At 38.0% G+C, this 27,226-nt stretch overlaps 1 protein-coding gene across 1 annotated transcript in view; it reads right to left on the bottom strand.

Annotated features, from left to right (window-relative positions):
* The window catches only part of MGAT5 (mannosyl (alpha-1,6-)-glycoprotein beta-1,6-N-acetyl-glucosaminyltransferase), a gene marked incomplete at its 3' end in the record, with an annotated part of 38,754 nt that overhangs the window by 8,731 nt on the left and 2,797 nt on the right, over positions 1–27,226 (bottom strand). Inside the window, exons 2-6 of the mRNA XM_008941678.1 lie at positions 25,724–25,891; positions 9,967–10,043; positions 8,444–8,533; positions 1,613–1,684; positions 687–848 (exon numbers count right to left, since the gene is read on the bottom strand). Coding sequence (XP_008939926.1) covers positions 687–848; positions 1,613–1,684; positions 8,444–8,533; positions 9,967–10,043; positions 25,724–25,891 — 569 coding nt within the window. The remainder of the gene's footprint in view (positions 1–686; positions 849–1,612; positions 1,685–8,443; positions 8,534–9,966; positions 10,044–25,723; positions 25,892–27,226) is intronic.

Genomic DNA, 27,226 nt, shown 5'->3' with positions numbered 1-27,226 from the left:
CCCTGGCCCCGGCGGCCGTCTGCAGCCGAGTCCAGCCTGGGACCTTCCCTGGGGGCTGCTCCACAGCCAGGGGGGATGGTGACGTGTTGCCATCGGGGGGGAATTGGGTTCGATACTGATTTAGTATGTATTTGTATATATTCCATTTTATTATCATTATCACTATTATTATTAGTGGTAGTATTAAAGCTGTTTTCCTTTTCTAACTGAAAACTCTCTCTCATCTTGCCATTGGGGGTGGGGTGGGGAAGGGGGTTAACAGAGAGCATCTGCTATGGTTCTGGTGGTGGCCCTGACCTCAAGCCAGGTCAGTATTCTCAGACGTTATTTCACTTGCAGTTGTTTTCTACAACTACCTAAAACACTCCAGCATCATCCGCTTGGAGTAAATTCACAGTTTCTCCCTTTAGAAACTTCTGCATAGTTTCCGTTTTATCCAAAATTGAAGGAGGTGGAAAACTTACTCAAAGACTGACTTATGGAAAGTATATAAAACTATTTGTAGAGCAAACACACATTGTTGCAGTCATTTCCAACAAATAAATACTTTGTGAAAAGAGGTACAGTATAAACATGAGCCTTTTAGACATATTTGGAATTTCCACTCTGAAGATACTTCTGAAACACAAAGCTTAAAAAGAACTTATATGACTGCAAGTGCAGCGATGATAAATGTTTTTATTTACCTTTTTTCGTTTTCTTTTCTCCAAATTTTGTTTTTCTGCAAGTGCTTTAATTGCTTCAATCCAGGTATCGGCCATTCGTCTGATGCGTAACATCATCCACCTGAACTCCTCATGTCTTGACATCATTTTGTAGAGATTATCAAAGTTGATGCGAATTTCAGCCTTCAATGAAAGCATTAAAGAAAATCCCCAACTATTAATTATTCTTCAAACAGTGTACTTTCTAGAACTGAAAGAACTTCTCAAATGTGAACTCTGTGCTTTACATTTGTCATTTAAAAAAAGATGCACTCCTAATACTTAAGTCGAGATTTTAGTTCACATATTTAAGATAAGTTTAAAAAGACATTTCTAAGCCAAATAAATTATTTTATTACTAGTACTTGGTAGCCCCAGAATACGTTTACAATCTTTCACAATGTATCTATTGCTGCAATATAAGATTCATTTTTGTTCATGTGCTTGAAAATGAGGTTATAGGATCTCTAAAACAATATAAAATCAGAACAGTATGCTGAAGACTCATGTATATTGCTATATCTGAATTATGCAAACACTGTTCATATACAGCCCAGGAATTATCTATAAAATACTTAAGTGATATATAATTAGGTTGTAACAGTTTAGAAAAAGGTTCTGCATGCTCTACAAAGCTTTTAAAGAAAAAGAAAAAAATTGGAGTAATTCAAATGTTACCACAAAACTGAAATGTCTATAAGGCTCTTCCGTTAAAGCATTTTTATATATAAGGCCCAGATATACGAGACAACAAAAACTGGCAGCTTCATATGGTCAGTTGAGGAAATGAGGAAAAAAAAAACCCTTAAGTACTAGTCTTATTAGCATTTACGTGGCAAGGAATTCCAGGATCTTTTGCATGAATCACAATTACTGAATTATTTCTCATATTTTAACATTATTCTTACCACTGTTTTTTGATCAGTATCCTCATTAGGATTTTTTGCTCTCCAAGGTAAACGAGGACACCAATTTTCAACCTGTAAAACAATCGTATGAAAATAAATCATTCTATTCTACTTCCAGCTGGTCTACCAAAATGTCTTACTACCTTTATACTACCCTTGTATGGCCTAAATAAGGCATCAGCTGGTTAGCAAGTCACTGCAAGGCAAAATTGCTTTTTGCAAGAAAAGCTTAAGATGACTTTTTGCAGTTCAATACTACTTTAACCTTGCAAATTTGCAACCAAAAGTCGCACTTAGATATTAATTCATGATAATGAATACAGGAGATAAAACCCTTTCAAGACAGAGGTCAGCTGTTAAACGCTCTAAATACAGTTTCTTTGAGCAGTTCCCAAATGTTTTCAAAAAGCACTAAGTTTTTTACACTTCTAGCCCTTAAAAAAACCCCTATTTTTTAATATCTCCCTAGAATACCTTTCTAAAAAGGCAAAGGCTGATAAACCCCGAGGATCAAACTTCCACCTTGTAGCAATCTAGGCAAAAAGCTGAAAGAAGAATAAAACCAAACCTACCCTATTTGATGGGTATAAGCAACATAATTTTAAGTTACAATATCCACAAGTACTAATTGCTGTAATTCTTAGAGAAACATCATCAGTGCAAATCCAATACTTATGCTATTATCTACTAGAAAAAAAAATTATGTATAATAATTAGCATTTAGGGAAGAAACAGCAAATGGATGCACGTCACAGGAAGCTCCTGTGCTCTCCCCTTAGGGATCTTGCTTGTTCTCTAGAATCTTTATTGCTCATGTGCCTCAACAAATCAGACCATTAGCTTTGGGGAAGAAGGAATCTCACTGTTGGAGGCAAACCCATGAAAACAGAAATGTAACTATACTGTGAAAAGGGAGAAACACAAAAATCTACAGGCCAGCTAAGATACCCCATCACTTCCTACTACGTTCACAACCGCCAGAGAATTAGAAGTCAGAGTTGCTCTTATGGTTCCTCTGATCACAGATTTGTCAAAACACAATTTTAGCTTATAAAAGTATTAATTGAATGTTATGACTTAATCTACTCAATGTATTTAATACAACATTTGAAAGCAGTGACTTCCTTGATCGACCTCATTTGAAAATATCTGATTCTTCAGAGGTCTCCAACTCTGGAAACACTAGAAATTGTAGTAATTACCAATCATAACTTTTAATGTGTTGTGGAATCACTGGTAGAGTTACAAGCTCCATATTGCAAATAATGCACAGTCCCAATCCCTTTTTTTTTTTTTTTTTGTTTTAAATATTATAAATCATACTGAATTACTCCTAGCATTAAAACTGATATAAATTAAGATATGACATTTCAAGGATTACTGTACATGCCCCTTTTTTAGCTTCATGTATTTCACATTGTACCATCAGGCAGGCATCCTGAAGGGACTGAAGATTTTTCAGAGCTGCCAAGGACAGTTAGCTGCATGCCTCACTGACCAAAAAATAAAAATTGTTATTCTGTGCTTCTAGAAATATTTACTCTAAATTAAAATACAGTAATTCTAATCACAAGTAAACATTTAAGGAGTAGCCTCAAAGTACAATCAGTGTACGCTGTTGGTCTAGCACTCATTTTTTCTTATTGATAATCAGTAAATTCCTCTTTTCATTCTAAAGCCCAATTTAAGTCACCAGAGGATTTTTAAGTGAATTCGAAGTTTGCCAGTTGCTTTATTATTTTTCAGGACTGATAAATGCACTAGGAAAAATGCATAGGCATTCTCTTATAGAAAAAGGAAAGGATTCTACTAATTTTTATGAGCCAGTGGCTCACAAAGAGCTGTTAGATGGGGAGATACTAATTAACAAGAGCATCAAGAAAGCAAAGATGAAGTAAATGATGAGTCTGACATAACATGGTAAGAAGAAAAAACCTTATTAATTTTATGTATTGACACAAGAGAAAGTAGGAACGTAGAGGCAAAATTAGAGTTAGAAAAACCATTTGATAATTTGATGTGAAAGAACTGCTCCCATTGGGAAGGTGACTTTCTCAACTCCTCTAGAGGCTCTAACACCTTGTTTAGCATTTCCTCTGTGATAGGTAGCTATTTTGAAGGTGTTACAAAACCTGTGGTGTACAAGGTGACTGTCTGCCTGCTTAGTGAGATGGAAAAGTGTACAGTTAAACTTTGGATTTGGTTGTTCCCAAAGGCAATCTCGAACACTGGGTGTTAGGTACCCGCAGCCCCAGTGACACTGCCACACAAAATGTTATACATGCCACCAACCAACAAACGGGCTCTTATCTAACTGCAGTAATGTGCACTAGATTTGATTTCCCATCTTACACTGGCATCTACACCTGCTCCAACAAGACAGAAAAAGACTATTTCTAGTTTAAAGTGATAGAAGTAGAAAAGATAACTGAGCCCAAATCATCCAAACCCAGACCCAACGTGCTAATGGATGATTTGGGGACAAAGAGCTGAGTATCATTAGGCTTTCAGTTTCTTAGAGACAAATGTAAGGTGACTGAAGAAGTTCAGATTTTGCTGCTTTACATTTCAGACAATACTATTTTTGTCAACTTTCTGGGCAATTGCATAAAATTCAAAGAAGTTCGTTTGATGTTACATTACACTGAAGAAATGCAAATCATTAACTCACCTCAGGGTCAGAAACCAAATTACAAATATAAGTTGTGGAAAGGGGACTTCCACACAGATGTGAGCAAACTGCAGTAAATTAGCAAAACCACAAACATTTAAGGAACCAGTATAATTATGTTTCCCAGGTATTTTCACCAGAATGTGCCTCAGACTACACCTTCTATTCTGGAAACAAACCCACATTCAAAACCACTTTCAATTTGTATTTTCTGCTTTATCACTCAAAGCAAAATTAACGGTGTAAAGAAAAATACCCCTGCAACCAAACAATGCATTCTGTTTCCATGAAGTCTGAAGGTCTAAAAACACTAATTCTGTCTGGTGGTACACTAGCACACATGCAAAAGCTACAGGAGTCTCAGTGACAGGGCTCTGAAACAGTTTTAGACTTTTCAAGCATTGGATTCACTTCAAGATGGGTAGCAAAAAAATACACTTGCACCTGAAAGGTGAGCTGGAGATCCAGAGCCTGGGATCTCTTTTAATGAGCTCTGCCCAGCTCCTGCAGGTAAGCATCAATGAGATGACCCCTGGGCACTGGTAACCTGCATCCCAGCTACTGGCTGACCAGCAGGCACAGCAGCAGTTCCACTCCTGTGGCAGGCAGTCCTCTGAGAGAAAGCACATATCTAAATAAATAAAAGGTGCAATAAAGCAATAAAACTCCTCCACTTCTTTTCTTTTTTGTTAGGCTGGGAAACCATGTGAAAAATTCATTTTTTAGAAGATATTTTTAAAAGCTTCATTCTCTCCTGCAAAACGACATCTGGCAGTGAAATATATTTTTGTACTGACTAGAAATTATTTTTTTTTCACATTTCTCCCCAGAGGCAATGCCATTGGTGAAAACTCTAACTGTGCCAGTGACATTACAGTATTAAACAACTTGCTTTTTCATAACTAAATGCTAAGTTTAAAAAGAAATAACTATTCTCAAAGGGCAAGTTCATATCACAGTTTAAAGGAAACAAGTCCAAACTATCTAGAAACCTTAGATTTACCTTAACCTGCTTTTCAATTTTTTCTACTTTTAATCCCTGTCTTGTTGTGCTATTTAAGAGAATCTAAGCCTGGTTTTGCTATTCAGGCCATTTGTGACTCCTCCAGTCTTCAAAGGCTCCAGCAGACTAAGTGTTATGAGGACTGCACAGATGCATATTATCGACCAGAAGGGATCCAGTGCCTGCAGCAAAACTTCAAGACAGAAGTGCAAACATTCTTGCAGCTTTATCTGCAAGTCTGTACAGGGGACAGCTTTAAGTAAAAAACATAAACCTGAATGTGCTGGATTACTTCTTGCTTGCCTTCTGCTGCCACGCCTGCCTCCAGTTCTGCTCAAGCAGCCAAGACACAAGGAGGAGAGCAGAGAAGAGCTGGCTGTTTTTACACTTCTGCAGGAGTCCAACTCAAGGCAAACCAGAGGAGACAAATCTGCTAATGCCTGCACTTCTGCAGGCTCTTCAGAAGAGGAGACTTGGGGCAGCCTGGATTTTGACTGTGCTGTTTCTATTTTGCAGGCATACACGGTGGAAAGATAAGAGCACATGACAGATATTCAGAGGCTAGGCTTTATTCCGTGCTTTGTTTCTTGACCTTTGCATAGACTGTGGGCAAATTACTTTGTCTCTCTGTGGTTCTGACCCATGTGACACACCAAAGTGTAGTATTTGGGGGGGCTCCTTTGTTTACAAGTTTAAAATTGTGTTACAGGGAGTGCTAGACGAGTGTAACACAATACACAAACTGAACTGCTTCAGAACAACAAATAGATCCCCAAGAGTACGAAAGAGCACACGTGCTCCTTTGTCACAGTAGACTGTAGTGGTGATTTTAAGAGCAAAATGAGACATATGCACAATTTTATGCATATACTGTCTTTTCAAACTGAGGCTGTGCATAATTTGATGCATATACTGCCTTCTCAAAAAGAGCATGCATACACAACCATCTTTCCCCTATACTGTAACCTTAAAGGAAAAAAGAAAAATCTTAACAGTAATATCCTCCCAGTACCCTAATGCATTTTAATATTTTAAATCAGCAGTTTTGACTTGAGAGCTCTGTAGACACATTTATCATTTGGCTGTGCAGCCGTACTATAAACTGTCAACTCTTCATCACTGTCCATTTTGACAAATTACTCTCACTACAGCATTTCCAAGTTATCCTTAGCAGCCAACACACCTCATAAATCCATAACATTGTAATGTTACTAGAAATTTCATTTCATGCTTGCATTCGCAAACGTTTAAGCTTTCAACCTCTGCTGCTAGGCATTAATCATAGAATTAATCATAGGATTAAGAATGCCAAATTTAAACTCAAGGTTAATAACATGCTCACCCAATATTAGTTTTACATTCTGTCATGGGAAAACACTTAAAAAACAATAAAAGTACAAGACCTTATCTGAAGTTACCCAATATACATGTAGACTAATTGTACAGCTGTTCCATCATGAAATCAGAAGTTGCCCAACTTCAATGTTGCTGCTCAAAGAAAAATTTCAAACCCCTAGACCTTTGAAAAAACCAGCCATTTGACAGCTGTAAATCTGCTTGCATTTTGCCATCATGATGAGCGGAAAGATAATTATGAAAAAACTAACAGCAACAACTGAGTTTTCAAAACTGATGATCAGAGAAGACTGTCATAGAAAATACTATGATTTACAGAAATACAAAATAGATGTCATTTAAGAACATTAGATTTTCACATTCAGTTGACATATCTTAAAAATGAAGATGCATCTGCATTAAAAAGATGAAGCTCTGCTGGTTGACAGAACACTAATGCACAAATGTAGCTCCACTGATGCTAAAATACAGCCTCTTAGCAGAAACTTCAGATGATTATGAAACTGTATCTCTATATAATAAATAACTGGATAAATAATACAGTCATCCTGCATCTTGTCCTTCCTCAGCTCTATGGCCCATAAATAAATCAACACTTGGTACAAGAAATTGAATGAGTCAAGTCTGTGATTCAACTCAGCTTTTTTTATTTCTTCAAATATGTGTTTGGGATATGCATTTAACTATTACTGCTGCTTCAAGCAGTGCTCCCAAAAGTTCAATGACAGTCAACTGAGTAAATTTATAAAAACTGCTTTCATTACAACTGAGTTACTTACGTAATACATTATTTTATATATTATATACATAAAAATACAGAATGCATCATATATTATATAGCTCTTTGATACATTACCACAGACTTACTGTTTTAATATCAGATCTGTAATTTAAAAATCCAGACCCACCCCTTCAAACCTGCAGAAACTACAATCTTACTATTAGTTTGCAATCCTACATGCACATTGGCTCTTGCAGTTCTTTACAAGCAGTAAGCCACTAGATATCAATGCTACTTCTAAGATTAGCTGCCATAAGTTATCAGAATTTTACTAGTGAGAAAGAAAAGCTCAGGTGATCTTATACACCTGGCTTCTGGCACACACACTACAAGCCAGTGATAGAGCTCATAATAATTGATTGATAAAATTCATTCTTGGAAAAGAAGTGATATGCAAGAAACAGGAGTTCTGTACAAAACCACCATGTAAGCACTTATTTAGGTGTTCACAAAACTGGGCCTTTGGTTCCAACAGGTACCCAAAATCTTTAGCTAATGTATCTGTAACTCCACTCAAAAATGTGACTTTTGGGGGGTTTTTGTCTTCTGCCAACAGACACAATTGATGAACAGACTCCAGACAGGAAGAGGCCATGCTGTTTAGGAGGATGTACCATCTAGTTCCATTTTCCAAATTTTCTGTTCCAAATGCCTCCCCTAAAAGGCCTCCCTACTACTACCTCAGGAGCTACATAGAAAGCAAGAGAGAAAGTGTTCCGAGGCAAGGATCTGTGACCGAGTTCATACTATGGTTTAACAGGATACCTAGCATGAACTCCCTACAGAGTTGCTGCTTACATCACTTCAGTTGTAAACTCTAGAATTCTGCAGGTTAGAAACCCCTGGAGGGCTTGGGAATAATAGCAACACCCTTCATAAAAACTCCATTTTAATAACTTTTCCCTCTTTATAGAATTTTTCTGAATAAAGTAATGATTTCTTTAGAGAAAAGTTTGCAAAGTCACCAAAAATACGGAGGCACTATGATGTTCCCCTTGTGCAGATTAAAAGATTACTGACCTCACTGAGGTAAATAAAAAAGGAGCATGTGGACCCATCTACACCGTAACTTGCATAACAGGGATCCGATCGCCACATATCTTTCATCCACTGTAACAGAACAAAAACACAGTCTGTTAGGTTTTAGTACCATGTAATAACTCTACACTACTTCACACTGAACTCAGGAATAACAGGGGAAAGCTGCAAGTGAACACATCAGCCATATAAAATCCACAAATAATAAGAAAGGAATTTTATTAATATTTTGCAGCATACTACATCTCTGCATTCAGCTGTGTTGGGGAAGTAACTACATACCAGACGTGAGCACAGTTTATACAACCTGGTAGCCAGGCAAGCAGAGACAAATATCAAAAGAATATAATCAGGATCCAGACATTTGGGTGCAGCTGGTATTGACTGCACTGCCCCCAGTGCTACACTTGCTCCGGAATTTAACAGATCATTTCAGTTACCAAGATTGAAATCTGCCCAATTCTGCAAAAAACCTGCCATTTCTGCAGAAGGAAGTAATTAAATTTATATTTTAATATTCAAATAATGTATGACATAGTCACTGTGCAGTTGTTTGTCAAAACAGATCAAAACACAGACCAGAGATTTAAAACTTACAGATGTTTTATTTGAAATACTATTGACAAAGAATTTTATTTAGAGAAAAAAAGGGAACAAAATTTCATATATACTTTAGTAGTTACTTGTTTTCACTTTCAGAAAAAAATTGTAGTACTTGATAATGACATTTAAATGTCCAGCAATTTTACTTTGTCTTTCACTACTAAAATAATGTCTTTATATTTGAATTTCTTTTTTTTTTTAATGAAAAAAAAAACCCAACAACACAAAACCCATAACCTTCCATCTCTGCAAGTTTGTTCCTTGTTTTGTTTTTCCCACACTCCACCCTCACCAGTCAAAGTGTGATAGCTTTCAATATGTGGGCTCTCCAACTGCATTATTAGCAAAACAGGATTTATGTATAATCAACTGTGAACACCAAAGTTCTGGTTGCACACGTCGTATAGTGCCTATCTAGAATGCTTTGAACAAGGAAGGGCAAGAAGGGAACCAGACAGAGCTGCTGGCAAAGAAAGGAAAGAAGTGTAAACAAATGTCTTGCTGAAACCGAGAAAGGGCTGGAGTGAGGTACACACAGAATCACAGTCCTGAGGTAGGGGAATGCCAAATGACTCATAATGGGGAAGAAAACAAGGCTTTCCAAAAAGGAGAAGAACGTTTCTAAATAACAAGAAAGCATTCAAATTAGAAGACATTTTATTACATAATACAGCATATTATTTAATACATTTTATTCCTGTCTTAACAGGATGTCCCTTTATTTTTCTGCAGCAGCAGTATTAAAGGCATGAGGTGAGCAATGCTATAGTGACACACTCCTACATATCATTTTTTGATTCAGTTTCTTGCTTTACACTATTGTCAGAGTAGCGACCTCTTGCAATATATGTTCAGCTTTTCTAAGAGAACACATATAATACCATTAAAACTAGTTCACTTACCTTTATTTTCCCTTCACAGTGAGGAAAACCATCCATAGGAGGCAATTCACACTGTTCTTGGGCTCCATTTATGAGATCTAAAGAGCAACATAGACCATAATTGAATTTTATTTTATTTTATTTTCCAGTTCTGACAGATAGCCTAATGAATCTTGCCTTTTATTTTCATGTATCCACAATCTAGACTGACTGAAGAGTCCTACTGTGTAAGATTTTTTATAACATTAAAAGTCAGTGTGCTCTTTTTTGACCACAGAAACGTTGCAAATGTTTCAAATCTGCTTTGCAGAAGTGCTAAATTACAAAAACCAGTGTATGAAGACTTAAAAATTAAGCTAATCTGTACTGAGAATAATAAAAAGCAAAATATCTTCCTAATCAGTATGCTAAAAGCTACTAATTTGCATCAATTTGCTTCAGATTGTCACACGTGTAAGATGTATATTGCTCTTAAACATCAAAACTAGTTTTCCAAGTTCTGTTATCACTTTATCAAATACCCATGATTCAAAACTCAGCACCAGATATATGACCTAATTAACAGATGTTGCAGCATGCTCTAATTTTACAACTAAGTAGCACTACATTGCATCTCATGAGAATTAGTTCCTATGGTCTCCCAAGATTTGATTTCTTTTTTACCTATTTTAATGTTTTATCATTCTAGATTTTTCCAACACAGTGGAGAGTGTAATATAGAGCATTGCTTCTATCTAGCCTAGGAGCCAAGGAAAGAGGAGCTGTTTTGAAGGACATTACCACATCAACTCCAGGACGTAACTTTGTTCTAAGAACTTAGAAGAACCCTCTAATGCAGGCCTTTAAGGCAAGAAAAATTACTAACGTGGTGCAGAGATATGTGCCAAAGGCAGCAAAGGATAAGGTTTTCAATTTATGTAGTTCATCCCAGAGTTATCTAAATTATACCTGCATCATTTCTGGCTTTTCCCACAGGCAAGAATCAACATTGTTAAAGCCAGCCATCCATCAGCCTAGGAACAGTTCAAGCTATGGCAGTTACAGTGCACAACTTTGCCCAGAATATGCTAATCTGAGATCTCAGGGGGAAAAAAAAAAAAGAAAAAAAAAAGGCTGCACCATTAGAGTAGCAACAAGACCAGGGGATAAAAGTTAGATCACACTATCATATACAAATAATACCTCTTTATTTATCTGAGTATTTTCCAATATTTTTGCAAATAATTTCTTTTAAAGATAAAATTTGCACTGTGAGTGAAGCATTTCAAAATGCAGTGGATGGGAAAGAAGAATCATGCCAGGAAGGAGACACTTATTTGGCAGTCTCCGCAGCAGCAGTGGTTTGACAAACTGAGCTGTACTGCCAATGACAATAACACTGAAGCAAAGTACTTTTTAAGAGGACTTTGTAATTTCAAATCAATGAGCACTTTCAAGATGATATTCTCCCTATCTTCTTATCCTTGTAGGATCCTTGCAGACTAGGCCGCTGACATCTACAGCTGTCTTCTGCTCCAAGTAACACACAGGGCACGCACACAGATATCAACCGTTTAAAAGTTTGTTTTAAACTCAGTCAGTACAGCTAGATCACAATGGGACTCTTTGCTTCAGTACAGTTCAGGAATCAGACATTCCACTTGAATCACACTGAAATCAGTGCCTGAGTTCAAACAGTGACAAATCTACCCCAAACCAAAGAAAGGCATGGTTAAAATGATGGCATTTTCAGTAATCAGCATATTGTCATTAGCAGAGCTGAACAGCTTCATGGTGTAAACTGTTAAATCTGTGATGTAACATCAGAGATGCAGTTCAACCACAAGAGAAGTTCAACTTTCAGTATCATACTGAACTTAGGGTTGAAAATTCTGACTATCTGGGCAATTCTATTCAATCAAAAAGTCTTCCTGTCAATTTCAAGTTGCATTTTGACAATATATGTCAAAATATATTTGTCATATATTTATATACGTAATATATAAGTAATATATTTATACTTGTTATGCTCAAAGGTTTTTTTGCTTCCCTTCCATAGCTACTATATATAGAACCAACCAACAGTAATTTGCAATTTTCAGAAAAGTAAGAGACAATTATTAAACCCTTAAAGAGAAGATATTAGTAATGGTATTCAACATGCATTTCCACACACTTTTTCCTGTATAACAGTGCTTTCTTATGGGGTATCTTTCCTCTGTTACTACCCACTGACCACCACACCAGCACTACCACTTGACTCTTGGTTGGATCACTGATACGGAATCTGTTAAAATAGTTCTTGCCCAGAAGTATTACTTGAAACTAGAAACATGTTTTTGATTGGCATTACAGAGGAAGCAAAGCAGAGGTGGGAATGACAGTCCCTGGGGGCTGCAGCTGCAGGAGGTGCCACTGGCACAGCCTAGCAAAGCCAGAAGAAGCAAAGTGAGAAAGTGTAAATTGCAGTCTTCGCACTGCTGGCTCTGGGCTAAATGATCTTCCTCTGCAAGATGGTCATTCCTTCTTAGACTTGATATTACACCTTCAGTTCTTCATTTGTCAAAAGCAGGAAATACTCAAGAGCTGCTCTTCTGCCTTTTCTGTTGATTGGAACGTATAGTTTGCCAACATGAAGGGTCCATGAACTTTGTAATTTAAAATGTTAAGAAAAAAATAATTCTATCTCAAGCTAACTACGCTATGCTTTCCACTTCAGGTTACTCAAGCAAACCCTCTCTTCTTCTGAAGTCCTGTTAAGTACAGGATCCCTGTATTTTCAAGATTTACTTGCAAGAATAAAAATTGCCCTCTTCCAAGAGTGGCGTACCACAGCAGCTGGACGGTCCAGCAGCCCAGCCCGGTGGAGGCGCAGCCACGTCCCAAGCACAGAGCCAGCCTGCTCAGCTCTCCCTGCTCCTGCCCCCTCCAAGAAGGGAAAAGCAAGAGCCAGACATTCATGTCAGCACAAGGCACAGATTTTCTCAGGCTTCTGGTCTCCCCTCCGGCCAACTGCACAAGGGCTTTTCCAGAGCAGTCCTCCAACACAGTCCCACTCGTACTCTTCTACCGGGACGATCTACATACAAACAGAATATTGATCTCTCAAGGCTACTCTGTATGTATAGGGAACACAGAACACTCACGCCCGCCTTTACCACCTCTAACCATGCTGAAATGCTTGGTGAAGTATTAGTACTTCTAGTAGTATTTCCAAGAGTACCAGACATCTTTCCTGCTCCTTGCCAGCAACAGTGAACACTCCGAGGATTTACCTTCCTCAAAAATGTTAATATCTTTTCTCCCCCCATTACAGACTTTGAAAATGCTTCATGTGCTTACCAGCTCCCTACTCCATCTTCCCACTCAGCCTTACCGTGGATCTATCCCAAACACCTCTATCACGTTTCATCTGTCTCATCCTCAGCTATTATTCAGGTACTATCATACATAGTAAAGGCAGTTCTAGAAAGCTTAGATATAAACTCTCCCAAGAAACAATTTACATAAAGTATTATCCAGAGGAGAACAAAGTGTAGCAATAAATGCATAATAAAGACAAAATGGACGTGGAAGAACAGGAGAAGCAATAGAGAAAAGCAACTCTGTTCCATCCCAGTACTCCCTAGACGAGCAATCTTTCCTTCATGCCTGCAAACTGGAAGTCAGCTGATGTAATTGGGCTAGAAACACACCTACATCAAGGAAAGCTGTCCAAAGCAACACACCACCCACAGAGATGGGCAACTAAGTACGGGAACATACTGGTTTCCACACACAAGCCTAAGAATTGAATGCAAAAGTCTAAATTCACTTGTGCATAATTTTGATGGTTCCAGTCAACTACTACTCATGCTGAAGCCATAGCCTTTCTCCTTGGCCACAGTCAGGGAGGATTCTAGGTTGAGAAACATCTGTCCCAACTTTATTTTTTTTCCTTAATAAACAGAACCTGTATGCAGAATTACATTTCTGTCCCTCTAGCTGCTCACTGCTAAGCAGGCATGGAGGGTGTGCTGGGGCCTATTAGCAACAAATAGCTGGTAGGCTAGTAGGCTGTGGGCAACAAGAAGACTCCTTTTCCCATCCTTACTATAGTTGTTCTGAACTACTGTTATAAATATAGGAATCATCTTTGCTGTGATCAGCCTCTCCAAATACAAATTCATGGCTACAAATTAACAGCCCAGTTTGCCCTCACCAGACCATGCTGCTGGACCTGCAGAAGCAGCAGTGGTTGGACAGTACTCCCTCCTCTATGTCTAGCTCAGTGTGGGCTCATGCTGCCAAATCAGCTCACTCCTTTTTTTTGTGCACAGGCTTCAATAATCCATGCTAACTAGGAGCTGGCTCTTCTGAAACAGGAAACTAGGGGTAAACAAATCTTGCATATCCCATGGACACCTGGGACCAGCCAGATACCAATAATTTATACTTTTGAATGGATCATGAAGAGAAGGGAGATGAACCAAGCAGAACCCTGCAGATGCTGATTGTGCTGGTTTGGGCTGAGGTAGAGTTCATTTTCTTCACAGTAGCTGGCATGGCGCTGTGTTTTTGATTTGTGCTGGAAACAGTGCCGATGCAGAGTCAAGGCCCTTTCTGCCTCTCATCCCACCACTCCAGTGAGTGGGCTGGAGGTGCACAAGAAGTTGGGAAGAGACATAACAGGGACACCTGACCCCAAATGACCAAAGAGATATTCCAGACTGTATGACATCGTGCCCAGCATATAAAGCTGGGGAAAGAAGGAGGAAGGGGAGGACATTTAGTGTGATGGCATTTGCCTTCCCAAGCAGCTGTTACATGTGATGGAGTCCTCCTCCCTGGAGATGCCATGGGAAGTGGTGAATAAACTCCTTGGTTTGCTTTGCTTGTGCACATGGCTTTTGCTTTACCTGTTAAACTGGACTTATCGCAACCCACAAGTTTTCTCACTCTTTGATTCTCTCCCATTCTACCATGGGGGAGTGAGTGAGCAGCTGGGTGGGCCTCAGTTCCCAGCTGAGATTAAATGACACTGATCTACACAAGATCTTCTTCCAAAACATAAAAAGCAAGTATTAAAATGCAAGTCAAGAGTTTAGAATTTTTCCTCATTTGGAGATGATGAAAAACCCTAAATCTTAACAGCTTATGAAGATTCTTGTTAAAAAGGTCTGGACAGAAGTATTATGCTGTTACCAAATTCATGTCAGATAGTACTTTTCTGAAGGGGGGAAATATATTATTAAGCCAGACATTAAAGTTACTTCTGTTGGAAAATAGTATTTGAGAAACCACAAGCATTTTTGTCCTTAATTAGGATTTATGTAATTTAAAATGCAAGTTCTGAGATCTCTTTTCCCAGCCAAAACTTGGAATGTACACCCAAAAAAGTTAGAAATACAGCAACTGTAAACTCAGTACAAAGCAACAGTAGTTAATACACACACTTTATTCTCTTAAGCTTTGTGTGAGCCATTATATGAATTCTTATTCTACAGACACTTAAGTGTCTTTGAAGTCACTTGCAGCTTATCTCCTCTATTATAAACCTAAGAGCACACAATTGTTACAGATTATCCCGGAAAAAATGGAAAATACTGCCAAAACACCAAGCAACTCTAGATATAGAAAAGCCTCTTTAAATACAGTGCTCTGTTTGTGAGGTCGTGGGGTATTCAATATATAAATAACAAACTCATCCTCCTGTTTAGAAAAGAGCCATATGTTCACTTTGCAAATGCTTGTGGATGTTTACAGATATACAGCCCTGCATCAGAGATCCTTAGTGCACAGCAGGTGAAACTGGAGTTGTGAACAATCACCAGTTATTTCAGTGCAAAGTCTGGCACATCAGGGTGAAAGACTCGGCAGACTGAAGCTAAGCCACCTAACCTCGCACTGGAGAAGATATTTCTCCCTTGTGCTGTATAAAGCAACAATATTGGCCGAAGTCCCATGCTTCTAACACTGCTCTCTTCAAGCACCATCTCACAGGCATAGGCCTTCATCACCTCTGGCAATTAAAGTGCACATCCACAAGTTTTGTTTGTTCTAGTAAAGGTCAACAACATCCAAGAGAATTATTTGTGTTTAAAAGCACAATCCATGATAGGGAATTGATTTTTTGTTTGCTTCCTAGTTACTCTTTAACAAAGCAGTAAAAGTAAGTGCTATATATATATCTTGTCACTTTTTGTGCATATGCTGCACACCCTTCAAATAACATGCTTTGTAACAGGCTAAAAAATTCTGCTTTAATTTACTCTATCAGACAGTAAAGAAGTCTAGAAATAATCTATTAAGACAGCAGAATGAATAAGAGTTATAATTAGTTACTCAGCAGTGACTGTTTTTTTTATAGGTATTCTATGTGTCATAAAAGTTTTAAAAGAGCAATACTTGTTAAAGCAAATGAAAAAGCCACAATACTGACAAAATTGGAAACTGTGACAGCAAAAGCCTATCTAGTCTGCTACAGACCATCTTTTTGTTCTTCAGAGAATGAAAATGTCTTAAGATTTTAACACAACACAAAAGTTTATATACTTTGGAACCTTGAGGATAAAACCCAGATTTTTAGATTAGTGAAAAAAGCATATTAAAATATCTTCTTATTACATGTAGAACAGATAATAGCTAAACTCCTAGTGTTTCCCAACAGATCTCATAAAACCAGGAACCTCCTTGGTGTTAAAAGACAAGAGTAATCATATCAAATCAAGTCTATTCACCAGTTGTATCCCTATTTTCTCTCTTTCTGGTTTTGATCATTAAATAAAAGTACTATTCTTTCTTTAATTGAAGGAATCTTTCTCTCATTTCCATTTCAGTTCTGAAATCTGGTATTGACAGCTAGACGCAATGGTGTAGTTAAAAATGGTTTAGTTTGTGTAAGGTCACCTTTTTTTTCTCCCACTAACACATTCTCAATTTAATTCCCATTTTTCATCTCCACCTAGTACAATTTACTTAGAAGAGAATTTGCAGTGTGAGCTGAAAGCACTATCAACATATTCAGTGAAACAAGCTAAAGGTTTCAAGATTTTAAATGCAGAGCACAAAATGCTTTCTAATAACATTTTAGAAACTTCAGTAGCAAAGCACTGGTATGATTTAAAGAAAATTAACCTTTCTACTGCTAGACTATCCTCACACCAGCTGTGCTGCTGCATTCCATTAACGCTCCTGAAATCAATGCAGTGTTAGGAGAATTCAAGTTGTAGTCAAGTAGTTAATCAAAATGTAGCCCAGGGGACCACTAAAAGCCCCCTTCAGCATTACTAATACAGCTTAGCACTGCATCAGAAAACATTCACGTGTGGTCTCTGCACAGTCATTACACTGTGCTGCAACACCAAGGCTTGAAAACACACTGTTCTCCCCAGCTCCACCCTACTGCCTTTGTGGGAGGCAAATGGACAACAAAATGGGGAAAAGTGCTTGGTATTGCATAGCGTGGAAAAAGAATACAATGAATAAGGCACAATAAATATGAATCAAAGGAAAACATTGCCTTGAAAAGGCTGTAACCTTGGCCCTTAGAGCCAGCGCAGCCCACGTCCCATTGCAGCTGGGAACACTGACACTGTGGGGACAAGCGGTTCGTCTTCTACAGCCTGACCATACAGGACACAGTATGTACTATTTTAACTGAAGAAAAGCCTACTGTAGTCTCCCAAAAGAGAAGGACAACTTCAGAAACTCAGTTTGATATGCAGTTTCTTCCCTTTTTTAAATCTAGTTTGTCTCTGCAAGCACAGAACTATGGGGTGAACCATGGCTGCAGACCGGTAAAAACAACAAGGCTGTTGTATGTGTAACAAAGTTCATCGGAAAGGGAGCCATGGAAGCACATCAACTGATCATGAAGTCACTCAAGTCTTCCTCCCCACCTAAAAGGCTTCAGTGTGTCAGCCTCAAGCCTTTAGGAAGGGGGACATGGAAGCAGCACGGCAAAGGTCCTTCTCGCATAGTAACGTCTAAAAGAAAGCCTGCTTGCTGCACTGCCAGAGCAGACTTGTCAGCCTGCCTTGCCACATCTTCACGAAGGATGCCAGATATCTGACAGCATCCAAATGATCATGTCTTAAATGACAAGTAAATACTGAAGTCTGCATACTAGTGAGTGACTTCAAAGATGTTAACACTAAGGTTGTTAAAAGAAAGCTCAACAGCCAATATAGCAGAGCAAGTTAATGCATAAGGCAGAAAAGCTGGGGAAACTTTGAACAGATGCACCAAAAATATTCTCCCTCACTAAGCAGTGAGGCATAGAGCAACCTGATACTTAGCTGCTCTTAGCCTCAGAAAGAGTTCTCCGAGTACCAGCCACGTGCAAGGGGGTGTGGAGGAGGATTTGATGTGAACCTTCACTTGCTCATTTTTGTGGGATCAAAGATAAACAATTAAAATCTTCACAAGTGACAATTTTCAAAGCGAAAGAACATTTTGTAAACAACAGTCTGGCACAGTTTCAGTGCACTTATATCTGATGATTACATATAAAAAAATTTAGATTTTCACTGAACAAGCAAAGTAAAGTGATACTGGCTTCAGAGCACCTTGGCCCTTGTTTTAAAACAACATTTTTATTTTTAAAAAATTGTTTTTGCAACATGCATATTCAGAATTAATAGCACTATTATTTAGTAGTGTTCTAAAGCCTGAGGAATTGAAACAGTTTCTTCTAGTTTGCTTTAATCAAGTTTTTCCCATAGCAGCAAGAGTTCACAATTTCGAAAGAAAAATATCCTAAACACCTCAGAGAAAAGCCAAACCAAATCCAACCCACAAAAAAAAAAAAAATCACATGAAGAAAACAGGCGACTGATTCTTTGATCATGTTTAGACAAGCAGATTGCCCTATTGGATGAAATGTGCTTAGTGCAATACCGCCCCACAGAATTCAACGACTTCTTTCATAGCTATTGTAGAAAAGCACAACTGTTAAAAGCCAAGTTGCCCAAACCAAACAGATCTTGTGCCTGTCACATGAAACCAAGGATTCAGCTACAACAGAAGCAGCTATTCAGACAAGCTCTGCTTGACAGTGCCATGGGTTTCACATTTTCCCATTTCCGTTTAATCATCTTCAAACCGGCAGCTTTAAATTTACCCAGGGTGTTATTTGTGGCAGTGCCTCCAAGCTTCCTGTTCTAACGGCTGATGAAAACTCTTATCTGCCAGGCACCCAAGGTTTAGCTGAATACTTTCTTGTGGGTATGGGAATACATTACTCTCCACAAACGCAGAAATGACGGCTATTGAATATCTTAAAAGCCTTTCAGATAGAGCTTGGATAAAAACAGGAGAGCGAGAGGTAAGGAAAGTGGACATTATTGTGTCTGAAAACAATCAGCTAAAGCCTTATAAGCATTTTTATTAGCAATTCACACTTTCATAAATGATATGGAAGTTCTGAAAAAGCGGTTGAAAATTATCAGCATCAAAACAACCAGATTGTTTGATGGTTTTGAGGATGGAAGAAGTAAACAGGAACATACTTACGATTTTATGCCTGGAACTAAAGAGGAAAAAAAAAATAACACCTAACCTCTCACTCAAATTACCCAAGGTGCTCCACTGCTTTGCTTTTTAACATAATATATGCAGCCTCACCCTCTAGCAGAGGTCACATCCTCAGCTCCTTTGGCATTAGGATTAAAGATATTTGTGATACTAAGAGCTCATGCTCTATTATCCTTCCACACAGCCTGAGAGTCTGAAAAGGAAGAGAGCAATTTCTGGTCTCTGAAAGGGAACTCAAAAATGAATCAAACACTTGGGTTCACCTCTGAAGAGACAGACAAGTTACAATCCTTGCTAAATCGTCAACATTTCCTCTTACCAGCTGTTACCACCTTCTTATTATGAATAAGCAAAATCCAGATGGATTTTCTTTACATTCTGTTATCTGCCAAAAAATACAGACATCACAAAGTGATATTTTCCATTACAGATTTCACCACTGCCATCTCAGTTCTACACTACACTTTACAGCCAGAGGTAGAACAATGTAATTTTTTTTTTTTTTTAAAAATGCACCTAAGTTTTCTCCACATCTAGCCAAATAAGGAGTGTAACTGATAGATCTTTGTAAAGTGCTAAATAACCATTTCCAAATGCCCCTCATTTTCAACCACTGAGTCATATCCTTAAGATGTTTGCACATCTGCTCAAAGGACAATTACAAATCTTGGTCAAAGAGTGTTTTACTTATGCTACCTCATCTACAAATAACAGCATATCTCAGATTTCAGTATGGTAATAAGAGTCTACTCTGCTCAAAGGAAAAGTCATGGGCTCTGTACCAAGGAATACCTATCACAATAATTGCTTCTTCAGAGTATACTAGTCAAAGCTAAGGCTAAAAATTGATCAAAACTGGTTTTAGGAGGACACAAACATTTCTATTAGGTTCTTGCAAGGCATAAATAGCCATGATGACTGCTGTTTGGCCAGAGATTATACAACTTCTGGATGTATTATTAAGGCTAACATAAAGACAGGTATTTTTTCCAAACTGCCAAACAGTGTATTTTCCATGCCAGTGACTCCTTTTTCTTTTGCTGACAGGCTCTTTTGGAGAAGGTATTGCTTATTCCTTTATGAAGTAATTTATAAATGATCATTTTAGCATTATACTTCAGGTTACAACACCACTGGGTTCAATGCTTGTATCAGGAGCACCCTAGACTTTTTGTCTCACTTTACCTAACACTTTCTATAGTCAAGACTACATTCTGTTTTGTTGAATACTGGGATATTTGTTTGTTTTATTTTTAAATATCTGAGATGATAGACATTTTTATTCTCCTCAGGAAACTGTCCTACTTGATCTTTCTGCTACTGGTGCTATAGATGTTGCTGATAAAAGTATTGGAAGACATTTGCTAGCCTTTTAATGACAACCTGACTAGAAACAGTAGTTACAGTAATTTTAAAAGGAGCTACAAAACCCCTCATTATTAGGTCTTTTCTCATCCATGTGGCGTAGAAAAAATTCATCATCTGCTTTTATACTTGTGAAGCTGCAAATGCTGTGTAGCCCTTTATTAAGATTCTTATAGAGTTAAATGGAACTGCTGCCCAATAGTACAGAGTAGATCTGCTCCTTAGGGGAACATGAGCTACTCAGATGTATTTGTCCAGGCAGCTGCAGTGACCACTCTCCCAAGTCTGGATAGCTACGTCCCCAAAAGAATATTAAAAATATCAAAAAGTACATAAAAGATTTTTTTCTTTCATTATGAAGAAGGATGACAGATCCTGTGTTGCAGTATCAAGAGACTGTGGTAAGTGAAGGTGGTTTTTGCTCAAACGTAGCACATTAGAAGAGATAACTAATAAACTTGCAAGGTTACAAGTAAGAACTTCCCTGGACCAACAAACAATTTGCCATCAAGATCCATACAGGGAAAAAATTAAATACCCTCTGACCTCAGTTCATTGAGAAATGTCAGTATTTTAAAAAAAATGATTTTTCACCCTCTTTGCAACTGACAACCAGTTCTCAACGCACACTGTCTTCATTTTTGCATGGTTTACTTGCATAGTCAAACTTATGTCTAAGCTAAGCTAAAAATAATGTATATATGAACTGAAGAAAACACCCATACATTCTAATACTGTAATTATTCCCTTTTTATAATATTATTTGTCTTCTGTTTCTGTAGCAAAAGTGGACAGGAGTGGAATTTATTTATTTTAAAATCCATATGTGGCCTAATTGCCAGCGTCCTTAATCTAACAGAAAAGAATTCTGCAATCCACAAATCTGAGTCATGCTCACATAACAGCTGTATTTATTAAATTCAGATAAAACCATAACATGGACTGAATTCAGTAACTTGGCACTGGAACTAAACCAGGATAGATTTAGATTAGATACATGGAAGAAACTCTTCACTGGAAAAAGGTTCAGGAACAGGTTGCCCAGGAAAGCTGTGGATGTCCTAGGCCTGGATGTGTTCAAGGCCAGGTTGAGGATGGGGCTTCGAGCAACCTGGTCTAGTGGGAGGTGTCCCTGGCCATGGCAGGGGTGTTGGAACTACATGATCTTTAAGGTCCCTCCCAACCCAAATTATTCTAGGATTCTATAATCCTCGCATTATCATGATCCTTGCCTGTAGCATATGGATACTGTTCTTAGGACTTCTTTCTGAATACAGCAATGTACCTAATAAAAGAAAATTATATTTGCACAGAGGCTTTACGAGAACTGTTAACTTATCATCATCATCATCTCTGTTCTTCCTAGTTTGCACAGATAAAAGAGTAGCTGCCTTTTTTTTTCCCATGAAGGTGTTACTAATACTTAAAATACACAGTGAAGAAAAGCACATTCAGATTGACAAGTTTAGCCTGTCATGGCAGTCAGCTTTAAATTGTAAGAACAATATTATATTTTGCTCTTGAGTTTGTGTCCAGTCATGATCAGCAATAAGGACAAGTATTTAAAGTATAATCACCTTATTGTCATTCTATTATGTCTTATTTTATCACCTGTATCTACTAAGGTAGTATACAACACACAGTAAACTTTACACAATGTCAGTGAGGGTAAAGCACAGATTTCAAAATGATTAGTGACTCCACTATTTACTACCAAGGTTTACAAGCAGCATCAATAGATGCTAAGGTGCAGTTTAAGCCTGCATGAAGATTCATGTATTTCAGAAAGGTTTCCCATAGGTAAAGGGACATGATTATACAGATTGTAGAATCAGGTCTCAGTGTACTGTGACAGCTCAATCCAAAAATAATAAATACATGAAGCAGCTCCACTGGAAGGAGGACTCATCTAGGGAAGTCTGCTAATGACACTGCACTGTTGCGCTGATTAATGAGGCTATAAAATGCTTAATTTATTTCAGAGTTTTAAGCAGCACCTCAGAGATAAAAAAAGATTTGCAAAAAAAGCCCTCAAAAAGTCTTTAAAAAAGACCATTACTAATAATATTAAACATTATATTGTTAGGGTGTTCCATACATACTATGGTTGACCAGACAGAGTGAAATTACTATCAATAGCTAACATTAATTTGCCTAAAGTCAGCATTAAAATATTACTGATGATAGAGAGAAATGGTAATTGTAACGTTTGCTTTCTGTAATCACTTCATAGTGTAACAGCTAAATAAACTGTTGTAAAGAAAACAATGGAAGTATCATGTATGTTTGTGTACATACATGTTTCAGCTCCAGTAAAATGACAAATTGCTGAGTAACAAAATGCCTCTCTGCAACAATTTTCAGATTATCTCAATATCTCTAGCACAATAAAAAAAGAATGCCGTTGAAATATTACAGACACCAACACTGTAGATAGGATTGTAATCACAGTGTTTATTCACCTGGCTTATTTTCTCAACAATTGCTTCCTAACAGAGGAGATGTTTATATTATGACTTTACTGGAATCATACTGCTTCCAGAATTTGCTACTGTCCAGAAAGTGCTATGAAGACAGAAGTAGAAACAAGTTTTGCATTTCCATTTGGCTGACTCAATCAGATTAATTTTCATTGACTGCTCCACATGGGTCAAGAGCAGGGAGTTAGCACGAGGCTTACCTTCAAGCTCTATTCTACCCACTGGTACCACCGAACCGGAACATGTTATCCAAATGGGCATTAGAATAACATATTAATCAAACCTTAAGAAACTGTTCCTACAGGGTTTTCTGTTGTTGCTGTTTAATCTAGTTGCTTCAGATATTTTAAACTTAGCGTACCAAGAGTCAATAGGTAAAAAACCTGAAGCTCTGTTGAGACAAATGGCGTTTACTGCCACAAAGCAGGCCTCAGGTGGCAAGAAGCCATGTAAACAATGCAAACTGAGGACTACCAAGCTCCTTAAATCTTGCTCGTGAGTACTAAAACTGTGAACCTAGCCAACTCCAAGAATAACAAACAAAATTCAGTTCACCCTAAGAACGGATGAGAGATGTTTCCTAGTCAAGTAAGAACAATGATTCTTTGCCTCTAAAAGTATAAGCAACAGAATGAGCATGCTTCTGGACTTTTTAGGATATTGAGTAACAACAGGACTAGGGGGAATGGGGCAAAGCTGGAAGTGGGCAGATTCAGGCTGGACATGAGGAAGAAGTTCTTCACCATGAGAGTGGTGAGACCCTGGAATGGGTTGCCCAGGGAGGTGGTTGAGGCCCCATCCCTGGGGGTCTTTAAGGCCAGGCTGGATGAGGCTCTGGGCAGCCTGATCTAGTGGGAGGTGTCCCTGCTCATGGCAGAGGGGTTGGAACTGGGTGGTCCCTTCCAACCCTGACAGATTCTGATCTGTTTTAGCAGAGGACTTTAGAGCCCTAATGGCTCAATGGTTGGACTTGATGGTCTTGGAGGTCCCTTCCAACCGTAAAGGATTCTATGATTCTGTAATTATCTGCAAATGTATTGAAATAATAGCATCACGTCTCTCTTTTGTCCAGCTACAAAAATATACAGGGATGTTTTTTTCATTTTATATATAGCCCAGAAACTATAACAATATTGTACTAGCTCCCTTTCCGTTGAAGTGGAAGGTCTTCCAATGAAGATTTTCTGTTGTATCCCTTGCGGCAACACCATGGCTCACCCTACTAGTAGTCTGCAGGTGCTAGACCTCTTTGTTTACTTGTTTCTGACTTGCCTTCAGTCTAACCAATATGAGAGATACATAGGGAAATAAACAAAAACGGTACCACACGGTAAGCAGCTGTAAACCACACATGCAAAGAGATGCTGTAAACAGCTATAAGCATGTTTTCACTATGTGGCAAGAAAAACACAGAGGGGTCTGTCTCATGAGCAGATAATATGCCTTTAACGTCCTGAGACAGAACAACGCAGTTAGAACACAGGAGCTGACACAGCAACCCTGCTGCTATCCTGTACTCAGGTAGCCCTCGCACATCTGCTCTCCCAGACTTCCTTTTAGTGCCAATACCCTACCAAAGGTAGCACCTGCTTCTCTGTTTTGACAAATTTAAGAGGATAACACCCTCTGAACAGAAGTATTTATTTTTAAAGGAAACCCCAGCACAGACAAGACTTAGGAGCACAGCTATCAATCTGTTTACCAAGTGACCCTAACTCTTCTGTTTTGATCCCTTTTTGGAAGATGATTAGCAGGGACAGCTAGTATCTGTTTGGACTAGATGGCACAGTCAAATGCAGGGCAACGGATAAGGCAGTATAAACAACAAGTTTAATTCAGTGTACCAACCACATTCACAATCCAGGAACACTAAAGGAACCGATATGTGCAGTTGAAGAGGCCAGCAAGGCCTTCCACCACTACAGGATCACTCAAATGCTTTGAGAAGTTGTAAGGGTAGCAAACAGTCCATTCACTAAAGACAAAATTAATGACTTCAGGTGACATTTTAAAACATATTTATTTAAGCTGAAGGTAGCAAGTAGGTCATCTCTGTGTGTCAAATCAGAAGAGCAACTAAGCAGAGTAGGGAAGGATATTTTAAAATCATAACCAGCAATAAACATAATAAATGTTTTCTTTCAGTAAAAAACCCATAAAGTGCATATGGTAGAAATGCAGAGCAGATTCATACCAACCCAAGTAATTAGGCTTAGAGAGAAAATGTCTGTTTCATTGTTCTAAAGTGCAACCATTTAAAGTATTAAACATCTGCAATGAACCACTGGACTTAAGACTGCCATTGATAAAAGTTAGACTTTGAATTTTTTTTTCCTAAGACATTCCAAATATTTAACACTGAAAAATAATGTTATGGCCAAAAAAGAAAAATACAGATGAAACAGCCCATAAATATTTTCAAGAATTGCCATACCCACCTGCTACATTAAGCTTTTCAACTGCTCCTAAGCTGGGACCAGGCGTGGTGGTATTGTTGGTAGAGTTTGCTCCTGTTCCATTAAGTACAAGATTTTCCACCTTGGACTCCAGCTTCCCAATGCGCTGCAAGATATTATCCAGCAAGACAGCAAGCGTCTTCTTCAAATCTACGCATGAAAGTGAAAGTTAAATTACTTAATAATGCAATGCACACTGTCAGATAGAATAAAAAAAATAGATAGAAGAATGAGACAGGAATATATACAGACACTTTTTCAAAGCAAATCTTTGCCATTAGCAGTTCTGTGCACTAACATTTCCTACTTGCTTCACTCTCAGACACACCTCCCTGGATGTGGAACTTGTCTTCCTGTGTATTTTAAAGAGCACACTGGAACTCACATACATATATATATATATATGTATAAATCTTCTATACTAAGCGTGAAGCATGCACACAGGGGAACAAAAAAATGCACACTTTGTAATAGCTGAAGGAATAAGAAGCTGCTTAAACAATACTGAATCTAAACCTAAATCCAGATTGAAGCACTGTCAGAGGAATACTCTGTCAGATGCTCAGTCACTTGGAAACAAAAATCCCCTTCTCAGAAGGGATAGCTTTGAGCTGGTACAAAAATCTTTCTCCTGCATCTCCTCCACCACAAACAAGTTCAGCCTTTTTGTCATATGTACAGAACACCATAAATCACCTGTTTAGTTTCTTCAGTCTGTTGGTGATTGCCTCTACCTAATTGGTCTGACACAGCACTTCCTTCCAGGGGAAGGCAACAAACAATAACAGGAGTTTGCATAAAATGACAACCCAGAAAGAATTCTCTGATATTTTTTTTCCCTTTTCTTTTGTTCAGATTTCTTGAAGTAATACAGACAGTTGGATAAGCTAAAAGAACTGTGGGCAAGAGGGGAAAAATACACCACTGTGAGACTAAACTGTATAATTATAGTGGCAACAAGCCAAAACAAGATGAAAGAAAGTATTGTTCTTTGTTCACTTACCCTTGTCTCAGGATTAAAGAATTTGGCATGATTCATTTACATTATTTTCCCATTTAATTACATAAAGTAATTACATGTGCATATGTATAGTAATTATCTGCTTTCCACAACTCAAATAGCTTTATGATCTGTAATAGAAAATTTCTCCATACATCTGAAGAGATTCCTCTGCCCCTAGAGAAGCTGTATCATTTTTGAGACATTACTTTGTGCCTCCTTTATTTTTTTTTCCATGACTAGCTCAACTCTTGTGCAAATGAGAGAATAAATGACAAAAGACTATTACTCTTAGAAAGCTTATGATTCTTTATTCCAAATAAAAGGAGAGTTATACTTATTCCACAGAACCATAAAATAGATATTCTTCTTTATAACTGTTTTCCTTTGTCCTTTATAGGTCAGAGGATGGACTCTTGAGCACTAATGATCTGGACTAGTTTAAAGGGGGTCCAGAAGTCACATAATGGTATAGTGTGCAGAAG

The sequence above is a fragment of the Merops nubicus genome, unplaced genomic scaffold, assembly GCF_000691845.1.
Source record: "Merops nubicus isolate BGI_N331 unplaced genomic scaffold, ASM69184v1 scaffold6446, whole genome shotgun sequence".
Taxonomy (NCBI): domain Eukaryota; kingdom Metazoa; phylum Chordata; class Aves; order Coraciiformes; family Meropidae; genus Merops; species Merops nubicus.
This window is presented reverse-complemented; position numbering and strand designations above follow the sequence as displayed.